General features: G+C 37.7%; 3 protein-coding genes across 3 annotated transcripts; all 3 read right to left on the bottom strand.

Annotated features, from left to right (window-relative positions):
* Window positions 1–1,670: 1,670 nt before the first annotated feature.
* Window positions 1,671–2,751, bottom strand: LOC127797102 (glutathione S-transferase-like). Its single transcript, XM_052329640.1, has 3 exons — window positions 2,550–2,751; window positions 2,399–2,447; window positions 1,671–2,298 (listed from the first exon to the last, which is right to left on the bottom strand). The coding sequence occupies exons 1-3, from the start codon at window positions 2,688–2,690 to the stop codon at window positions 1,847–1,849; spliced, it is 642 nt and encodes a 213-aa protein (XP_052185600.1). The 5' UTR covers window positions 2,691–2,751; the 3' UTR covers window positions 1,671–1,846.
* Window positions 2,752–5,310: 2,559 nt separating this feature from the next.
* LOC127791650 (uncharacterized) lies at window positions 5,311–5,787 on the bottom strand. The gene has a single exon (XM_052321659.1). It carries the CDS (start codon window positions 5,785–5,787, stop codon window positions 5,311–5,313), a length of 477 nt encoding a protein of 158 aa, XP_052177619.1.
* A 2,825-nt stretch (window positions 5,788–8,612) lies between these two features.
* Window positions 8,613–9,968, bottom strand: LOC127797095 (glutathione S-transferase-like). The gene is made up of 3 exons (XM_052329627.1): window positions 9,684–9,968; window positions 9,517–9,565; window positions 8,613–9,409 (listed from the first exon to the last, which is right to left on the bottom strand). The coding sequence occupies exons 1-3, from the start codon at window positions 9,831–9,833 to the stop codon at window positions 8,961–8,963; spliced, it is 648 nt and encodes a 215-aa protein (XP_052185587.1). The 5' UTR covers window positions 9,834–9,968; the 3' UTR covers window positions 8,613–8,960.
* Between the last annotated feature and the right edge of the window lie 58 nt (window positions 9,969–10,026).

A 10,026-nucleotide genomic window follows, 5' to 3' on the forward strand; every position in this document is an offset into this window, starting at 1 on the left:
ATTTCTTTCTCTTTTTCTGATTCGAGGGTAGTTCAACCATTATTGACTTAGAGAGGGAGACTGATAAATAATTAACTTTAATTTGACCAGTTCAAGTCGCTATCATTTTTCTACTTTATTATTATTGTCTTGAATTGCTATAAAATGGCTTTACACTTGGTAGGATGAAGTATTTGTGGATATGGCAAAGGTGGCTCGGTTATAGTAGATCTGGACGACTAGCCTAGCATGAAACAGGCTTTTTTGGTGGCAGCACAGCACTCTACCTTAGTCTAAGCATCTTTCTAGCTTCCAGTTTATATTATAATAAAACAAGGTCTAATTAGTTCACTTTCTATTGAGCCCACTTCTTCTTTGTGCGCATTGGACTCCTCACTCAACAACTATGGAAGTTCTTTATGTTACTCAGATATTGATTCATCGGGCATTGTTGAATCCCAAACTACTTAAAATCTATTACGAAAACAAAAAAAAAAAAAAAAAAAAGTGTCAAATCACTGTTATCTAGCAGCCCTTATATGTAAGATATATAGAGCCGAGTAAATATATATATAGCACCAAAGCCAATGAATGCAAATGAAACTTGTTTGCTGCTCTACTCTGATTCTATTCTCGATGATAACTTGACGACGTTGACGCCAGGACAGAGCCAAGGACTGGGTTCCGCCTTCCTTATTTTTATCCCGAGAAGAATCGCTAATTCATGCCACTGAGCTGGTAGTAGGGTATGGTGGGTGCTTAGGAAGCTTTACTTTACAGGTGGAGGAGAGCCCTGTCTTGATTGCATTTTGCTTTCTTTCCTACAGTACACACCCCCCAACGTAGAGAGAGAGAGAAGAGAATGACAAGTGTTTGCCAAAACACAATTATTATTAAAAAAAGATATATTTATGTATCAATCTAAATTATAAAAAAATACCTTGATTCTGCAAAGGGTTTGACATTGATAATGTCTATATCTCTCAAATTACATCACATTTCTCAATATTTAAAAATAAAACAAATAAATAAAGTGGGTAGGTTAGCCGGGAGGGACAGTAGTTAACAAGAAGCAAGCAGGGTCTTTCTGTTTCTGGAGTGGATTCTGTTTCATGTCTTTGTTTGTAATTTCAATTGAATCATCAGTTCATGGACCACTTCCCAATTTTTCTAGCTAGTTCCAACTTCAACCAGCCAATTAAGTGCCTTTCTATATGTCACAGTACTTGAGGTTGTGAGTAAGAGACTATGATGCTACGGCTGTTCCCTCAAACGTTCATTTGTGGTTTTTGGAGAAGAAATTAATTAATAAAATACTGAACTGGTTACTACTACTTTCCTCGACATTATTTTAGTTAGTTTAGTGGTGTTTTATCTTTTTCATCCATTCGTTTCGTTAGCAAAGGAGGAAAATCAAATCATACATTAATTAATTGTAAGGTAAGTAAAATAGACAAATTAAAAGGTGGGGCAGTGAGCAATCAATCAGCGGGGGAGCGCTAGAGTTAAAAAAAAGTGCACAGTGCACGCTTCCCGCTCCCTGTGGTGGTATCACGTGGGACTCATCGCTCCTCGTCCTCCTCTCGGCCAGCCTTTGCCAAACCCACGCTCACTCTCAGGACACCTTTATTATTGATGGTGCCATGCCATGTTCTCAATCTCCCTCCAGTAATTTAAGTGGCAAATACCAATTAAAAAGAAAAGCATTCATTCATTATTTATTATTTTATTATTCATTCATTCGGGTGGTGTGCCAAACTAACTCCTCCTCCTCCAGTTCTGACTCGCCCTGTACCCGCGTCAACAAACTCGACAAAAGACCGGGGAGGGATAGATAGATAATCAGAGCCAAAATCCCCTACTAACTTCAAGCTTGATTCTTCTTCATCTCCAGCACCTTCACCCAGGACGGCCTGCAGAGGATATCGGCGCACCACGCGCTCACCTTGGGCCTCGACTCGAAGTGCTTCTTCAAGTCGGTACCCATCATCGTCTGAATGTTGGGGAGGTGGTGCAGATCCACCAGGCTGAAGGCGTCGCCGCCCATGTACTTGGACTGGCCCAGCCGAGCCTCGTACACGTCAAGAACCTTCACCAGCTTCGCCTCGTTCTCCTCCACCACCTTGGGATCGGTGGCCAGGCCGAAGAGCGACTTGAAGATCAGCTCCCAGCCCAGCGTCGTCGTCGCCGTGTCGAAGTGCAGCGCCTCCACCTCCTTCCACACAGTCATCGTCGCCGCCTTCTTCGGGTCGTCGAACACCAGCTTGTTCCCCTTCCCCGCATAGTTTAGTGCTATGTACTGGGTAATCGCCCTCGATTCTGCGATTCATTAATTAATCCCGCAAAACTCAAAACCCATCCGTCAAACAAACACAGAATCAGATTAAAAATACAAGCACATCACACATTAAATTCATACCGAAGAGCTTCAGATCTCCATCTTCGAAGGCCGGGACTTGACCAAAGGGCTGCAAGAAGAAGAAAAAAAAAAAAAAAGGAAACTCAAACGTCAGTTTTTTCTTTTTTTTTTTTCTTTTTCTTTTTCATAGGTTTTGCGTATCTGAACTTACGTTGAGCGAGAGGAAGGATTCCTTTTTGTGCTCGCCCGTGACCAAGTTAACGGGGACGAGCTCAAAGTCGAGACCCTTCTCGTAGAGGCAAGCGAAGACTCGCTGCGATGCCGTCGAGACGGCGTGCCCGTACACCTTCATCGTCGCTAATGGGATGGGCAGGAGGAGTGAGGGTAAAACGACTGTAAATGGACAAGGCTAACAGATACCCAAGAGATGCCTTTATAGAGAGGGGGCAGTAAAAATAAAATGACTCTTCGACTGGCCCCTGCCCCTGCCCCTGCCCCTGCCTCTTCCCCTTTCTCTCTCTCTCTCTCTCTCTCTTCTAAAATCCTCTAGAGTTTGGGTGAAAATACAAAATGTTTTTTTTAATATATTATTATTATTTTGATTTGATTTTTAAGAATTTGATTTCATCTCTTGTCTGTTTGTTTAATTTAATTTAAAAAATTTCAACATCTCTCTATTTGTTAATCACTATAATAATAATTTTACTATTTTCCTTCCTTTCCTTTCAAATGCTGTCTATTTTGAAACGTCTCCTAATTTTATTATAATTATTATTATTATTATTATTAATCAATTCATCATATTACGTGCGCCGTGACGTTAAAGTCTCTTCTTCGTTCTCCTTCTAAAATATATCTTATTTGCTTTTGTTTTGATTTAGGAATTAAATTAACTTTTAATAATCATTTTGATGGTTAAAATCAAAGTATAGGTAAAGACATATTACCCCCTTTGGTCCATCAAAGACATTAAAAAAAATATATTATTATCTTAATAAACCATAACTTGGCTTTGTTTGGAATGAATGAGTGAGCGAATTTATTTCAAAAGATTTTGTGAAATTCATTTCTAATTCTAACCTTTCATTTCATGTTTGGAAAAAATTGTTAAATTCAATTCAATTCTAAAAATGAAATCCAAATTATAATATTAATATAAAATCCACCAAAATAAAATAAATATTTTTTTTTTAAAAAAATGAATTCCATAAATTAAGTATAGCCATCCACGTGGGGGACAGGGTCTAACCCCTATGTGATCACGTGATCTATTGAATTCAATACACACTCCACGTGAACGCTGCTTGTTCTGGTTTCACTTTCCACAGTGGCCCCATGGTTAGAAATTAACATGCTCATGGCCCCACCATAATAATATATTAAGGTAACGTTTTTTAAAATTCATAATATAAAAAAATATTAAGATAGGAAAGAAATATTTTGAATCAAGATATAAAATAATTAAAATAAAATTGACAAGTATTTTAAAATTTTTATCAAATTATTTGTTAAATTTTTTAAAATGTACTAGAGGACACAAACGTTATTTTTTTTTCTTATTTATAAGAACTAAAATATATATTTTTTTAAAATGTGAGAGATAAATATATCTTAAAAAATTAAATTAAGAAGTCACATGATTTATTTTTTAAAGATCACCAGATAAATTTAATAAATATATTAAAAATATTTAATATTTAAAATATTTTTCATATCTTAATTAATAAATATAATCTAATAATAATAATTCATATATAATATTCCCGGATCTAGAAGCATCTACTTTGGTCGCCCCCCCAAACTCTTGGTTTGGGGGGACCGCGTTTGGCTTTTTTAAATTAACTCACTATATGAAGAATTGTTCTCTTTTTTGGACTCTGAAACTGAAACTAAATAAAAATCAAATAAATAGATAAATGCTTAGATTCCAGAATATTGATGTTTGCAAGAAATTAATTTCAAAATACTTCTAATATCACAAATAAAAATTGCAATTTATATAATATGGAGATAATAAAACAACTACAAGAGGTTATTTATAATAAATTTGATAAAAGAAATTAATTAATGAATGCAATCAATGGTGCCAAAATAAAATTAAAATAAAATGAAGGGACAAAAAAGAAATTAATTAATGCCATTATGGGGATTTTGATTTTCTGAACTTCATAATAATAATAATAATAATAATAATAATAATAATAATAATAATAATAATTTATCAAATCAAAATAAAAATAGCACTGTGAAGTGAGAAGAGCACTAAAAAACTGCAAAAAGGAATAGCAGGCAGCAATAATATATGAGACTCAAAAACTCATTCCAAATGGAATGGAACGGCTGAAAACACACCAAAGATGAAACATAATACAAGTTTATAGGGTACACGTTGAGCGGTTATATCGAGCTTGTATTGATAAATCGTAAGTTTGATTCTTACTTTACGTAATAAGATAAAAGTTTTACATTTATAACTTATCTTCTCTATTAAAATTAGGCTTAATACATCTTAAAATCTCTCAACTATTACAAAATATGATATTGAGTCCCTCACCTAAAAAATCTCAAGATTCGATCTTTAAACAATTAAAAAAATACATTTTTAGTCCTTACTGTTTACATCCGTTTGTGCGTGACATCACACATTGTTTAAGGAGCGTGACATAACAAAAATTTGTATATCATACACGTTTACATCTGTTTGTGTGTTTACATCATATTTTGTATTTATATACGTTTACATCATGTATATAAATACACGTTTACATCCGTTTGTTGTTACAATTTTGTATATCATATATACCAAACAGAAGCAGATGGTGGCTGACGGTGGCCGCAGCATGTAGCCCACTCCAACAAAAGCAGATGACGGCGAAGGCCACTATGGCGGTGGCAACCGAATGGGAAGCCGACGGCCATGGTCGTGGCCCTCTTTCTTTCTCTCTCTCTTTCTCTTTCTCTCTGACCCACCCTCATCCTCGCTCCTGGCTTGCATTTTCTTGGAAAGCCCGCTCCATCGCGGCTTGGAAAGGGTTGAAATCCTTTTTCTTGTGTCTTGGCGAGAGGGATTCTCTGAGAGCTTTCTTGTTGATCGATGATTTGGGAGAATAGGCGAAGTCGTGATTGGGGAACTGCAGCTGAGGCGGCAGCTTTAGGGGCTTGATCTTGCTGCCGTCGAAGAGCTCGTTAGCGGTGAAGACCGAGGCTCGCTCCAGCGACCCACTGAACTCGAACTCAAAATCATTATCATTCTCTTCATTATTATCTCTCTTGGTTTTCAGAATTTCGGGTTTATTTTCCCATTTGAAGGGGATCGTGGAAGGGAGATCACCGTCGAATGTTGTGGCGGAGTCGGGGAAGAAGGAGGAGCGAGTGGGGGCATTGAAGAAGAAGTTGTCGAAGCCAGCTCTTTCTCTCGCAACGATGGTCGCGTTCATCGCGGCTGCCATGGCGAGTGGGTGATGGTTGCATTCATAACGACCATATGTGTGCGTGTGTTTGTGTATATTGGGGGGTGGGTGATGATCGCGACCATGGTTTGGGGCCATGGTTTGGGGCATAGGTGATGGTCGCGGCCATGGCGGTGATTGCCATGGCTATGGCCCTGAGTGTGTTTGTGTATTAATATATATATGTATATAAAGTCGGGTGTATATGTATATATATATGTGTATATATAGGTTTGGGACAAATATAACGGAATCGTTTACTCGCATTGACGGTAAGGACTAAAAATGTATTTTTTTAATTGTTTAAAGATTGAATTTTGAGGTTTTTTAGGTGAATGACTCAATGTCATATTTTGTAATAATTGAAAAACTTTTAAATGTATTAAGCCTTAAAATTAAGGACACGAACGACGACGTATGCGTAAAGACCATCATTCCAAGGTTAAACATAAGGGAAATTCTATTCGCAACCAGGTTTTTACTCTTCGCAGCCATAATTAAAATAAATTTAACAAATACTCTTCACACCTACTATTATTACTTGTTGCAGCCACCTATATTCCAAAATTACCCTTATATATCTCATACATCGTGTCATTCCCTTCTTTACAGCCACTCGTTGCCGTCCCCTTCTCTATAGCCGCGTCTCTTTGCTCTGCATTTGCTGATAACACGGGTAATTTTTACATGTTTGAACTTGGAGGCTAGAAGGTGAGAGGTTCGATAGGCAAAGGTGGTGGCCGCCTGGGTTCCGGATTGGTCACCGCCATCGAACTGGAGGCAGCATGGCCTTTGAACTGGGTTTGGAGGCGACCTGCGCCTCTGAAACTTGGATTTCGGAGGCTTGGGCCGCTTCCGAAACCTAGGTTTCGGAAACGGCCCGCGCCTTCGAACTCCAGGTTTCGGAAGCGCTGGCCGCCTCTGAACCCTAGAGTTCGGAGATGGCCTATGCCTCCGAACTCTAGGGTTCGGAGGAGTCCAACACTTCCGAAACCTGAATTTCGGAGGGTTGGGCCATTTTCGAACTCTAGGGTTCGGAAGCGTCCAACACTTCCGAAACCTAAATTTCGGAGAGTTGGGCCACTTCCGAAACCTGGGTTTTGGAAATGGCCCGTGCCTCCGAAATCTGGAGTTCAGAGGCTCTCAATTTTTATTTTATATATTATATATTTTAATTTCTATTTTATATATTATATAATAAAATATATTACAGATTTCAATTTGCATGGACCCTCCACTATTTTAAGTTAATATAATGCTATATTATTATTATTATTATTATTAAAATTACTACCTCCGAACTCTAGAGTTCGGAGGCTCCTAAAATATATAATATATTATATTATATATTTTTTTACACTTAATTTTTTATTTAAGTATTGCAATAGAATAATTTATTTTTTAATACAAATAAATACATATTTTTTACTTAATTTTTTTAATCTAATAACGGATTTTCTGAACCCGTGGGTTCGGAAAATTCGTAGTTCCCCGAACTCCAAGGTTCGGGGAACATATCTTTTATTTTTTTATATTTTATATTTTATATAATTGTATTAACATATTTTATATTAACATACTTTTTTATACTTAATTTTTTATTTAAGTATTGGATAAAAATAATTTATTTTTTTTAAAAAACAAATATATAATTTTTTGCTTAATTTTTTTTTTATCTAACTATGATTTCCCGAATGTGTGGGTTCAGGAAAATCCATAATTTCCCAAACTCATGGGTTCGGGGAACACATCTTTTATTTTTTTATATTTTATATTTTATGAAATTATACTAACATATTTTTTTAATATAATATATTTTATATTAACATATTTTTGTATACTTAATTTTTTTATATAAGTATTGGACTTGAATAATTTAATTTTTTTTTAAAAATAAATACATATTTCTTCCTAAATTTTATTTAATATCATGTTGCCGAACTCCAAAGTTCGGGAAACACAATGTTTCCCGAACTCCAGGGTTCGGGGAATTTGGAATTTTTCGAACTCTGGGATTCAGGGAATCCCAGCTTCCCCGAACTCCAGCATTCAGGGAAGGCTAGCGTTCCCGAATGCCAGGTAGCAATTCACAAACATTCATTTCTTTAACATCTTCAAATCTCAACAATTTCGATTTACAAATACAAGCTTCACAATACACAAAAAATAGATGAAAATAAATAATAGCACACTATATATATATATAAAGACACACATACATATATATACGCGCACACAGACACACAAATATATATTTATATATACTTACACATACATATAGAGATATATATATAGGAAGGAAGCTCGACGACCATGGCTGCTGAGCTTCATCAATCACGCCCAGAATCTCATATAGATATATACAAACACACACATACATATATATACACGCACACACAGACACACAAATATATATATATATATATACGCACACATACATATAGATATAGATATATATATAAAGAGAGGAAGGAAGCTCGACGACCATGGCCGCCGAGCTTTCCCGAACCCTGGAGTTCGGGGAGCTTCAAGCTCCCTGAACTCCAGGGTTCGGGGGAGTGATTGATGAAGCTCGGCGGCCATGGCCGTCGAGCTTCCTTCCTATATATATATATATCTATATATATGTTTGTGTGCTTCCTTTTGTATGCGTATGTATATATATATATGTTTGTTGTGTTAATGTATATATATGTGTATTTTTTGTTGTATTATATATATTGGATATGATAATTTTTTATTATATTGTCTTCGTTTTGGAAGGGATAGATGGCTGTTTTGAAAGGAATGAGTGGCGGGTAATTGATTGAGGAAGAAAATGAATGTAAAGGTAAAAATGACTTTTCAAAATAAAATATTTTAAATATATTAAAATATAACTGCGAAAAGTAAAACCGTTGCTCTTAATAGAATTTCCCTAAACATAATAGAAAATTGATTCACGTGTGCACGGCGATAATGATTCCCTCCCATAGATACGAGTGCGATTTTGTTCACCCATTTTAATGGGGTGAACATCACCCTCACAAAAATTGTGAGGGTAGAAAAACAACGGAACGACAATTAATTAATTCAGGCCATTCCGTTGCTTTTTCACCCTCAAAATTTTGTGAGAGTGATGTTCACCCCGTCAAAGGGGGTGAACAAAATTGCACTCCATAGATACCACCGCTTCAGTGGCTGGTTTTCAGTGCCACCACCTTCAACCAAGCCGGCCTGTCCAGGATATCGGCGCACCAGGCGCTGACTCTGGGCCGCGACTCGAACAACCGCTTCGCCGGGCTACCCATCAGGTACTGAATCAGGGGGCAGTGGTGGAGGTCCGCCAAGCTGAAGCTGTCGCCGCCCAAGTACTTGGACTCGGCCAGCCGCGCCTCGTAGATCTCCAGAACGTTCTCCAGTTTCGCCTCGATCTCCTCCACCGCCGCGTGGTCCGTCTGCTGGCCGAACATCGGCTTGAAAACGAGCTCCCAGGCCAGCTTCAACGCCGCCGGGTCGAACTGGTGCGCCTCCGCCTCCACCCACGACGCCATCACCGCCATCTTCTTCGAGTCCTCAAATATCAGCTGGGTCCCCCTGTCGGCGTAAGCGTGCGAGAGGTACCGCGTAATCGCCCTCGATTCTGAAGAACCCACAAGTCAACGCGGCCATTAAAATGCATCATCGAGTGATTAGATGCATGCGTATTATCAATAATAATATAAACTGATCTGGGTGATCAGATCGTACCGAAGAGCTTCAGATCCCCATCTTCAAGGGCTGGGATTTGGCCGAAAGGCTGTATCAACAGGACGAACGATATTATCAGAACGATCAAAACAAGAAGAAGAAGATGAGGAAACTACAGCTATATATATATATATAATATAAATTTATGCGAGTGCTTAATTAGGTACGTTAAGGGAAAGGTAAGGTTGTTTCTTGTTCTCGCCGGAGCGAATGTCGACGGGAATAAGCTCAAACGGGAGGTCTTTCTCGTAGAGGGTAGCGAAGACTCGCTGCGCCGGGGCCGACATGACGAATGCGTGGAGCTTGATTGTGGCCATGGATTGTGGTTGTAGTTTGGAGGATTTGACGATCTTAACAGAGAGATGAACGAGGAAATTATTTTGTACAGGAATTGAGCTGTGTGCTACATTTATTTATAATAAATTAATGAGCATCAGCATCATTTTCTTGGATTGGATCAAATTCAAAACTAATTGAGTTGAATATGCTTACGGAAGCTCATCGTGTCCG

This window comes from Diospyros lotus, chromosome 1 (assembly GCF_014633365.1).
Source record: "Diospyros lotus cultivar Yz01 chromosome 1, ASM1463336v1, whole genome shotgun sequence".
In the NCBI taxonomy this organism is placed as follows: Eukaryota; Viridiplantae; Streptophyta; class Magnoliopsida; order Ericales; family Ebenaceae; genus Diospyros; species Diospyros lotus.

What these genes read in the sequence shown, in the direction of transcription:
- LOC127791650 (XM_052321659.1), bottom strand. Translation starts at nt 5,787, where the DNA reads ATGGCAGCCGCGATGAACGCGACCATCGTTGCGAGAGAAAGAGCTGGC.
- LOC127797095 (XM_052329627.1), bottom strand. Translation starts at nt 9,833, where the DNA reads ATGGCCACAATCAAGCTCCACGCATTCGTCATGTCGGCCCCGGCGCAG. An exon ending in AACCTTACCTTTCCCTTAAC is followed by an intron (nt 9,566 to 9,683) that starts GTACCTAATTAA and finishes CTGTTGATACAG; the next exon opens with CCTTTCGGCCAAATCCCAGC. An exon ending in TGGGGATCTGAAGCTCTTCG is followed by an intron (nt 9,410 to 9,516) that starts GTACGATCTGAT and finishes TGGGTTCTTCAG; the next exon opens with AATCGAGGGCGATTACGCGG.
- LOC127797102 (XM_052329640.1), bottom strand. Translation starts at nt 2,690, where the DNA reads ATGAAGGTGTACGGGCACGCCGTCTCGACGGCATCGCAGCGAGTCTTC. An exon ending in AATCCTTCCTCTCGCTCAAC is followed by an intron (nt 2,448 to 2,549) that starts GTAAGTTCAGAT and finishes TTCTTCTTGCAG; the next exon opens with CCCTTTGGTCAAGTCCCGGC. An exon ending in TGGAGATCTGAAGCTCTTCG is followed by an intron (nt 2,299 to 2,398) that starts GTATGAATTTAA and finishes AATGAATCGCAG; the next exon opens with AATCGAGGGCGATTACCCAG.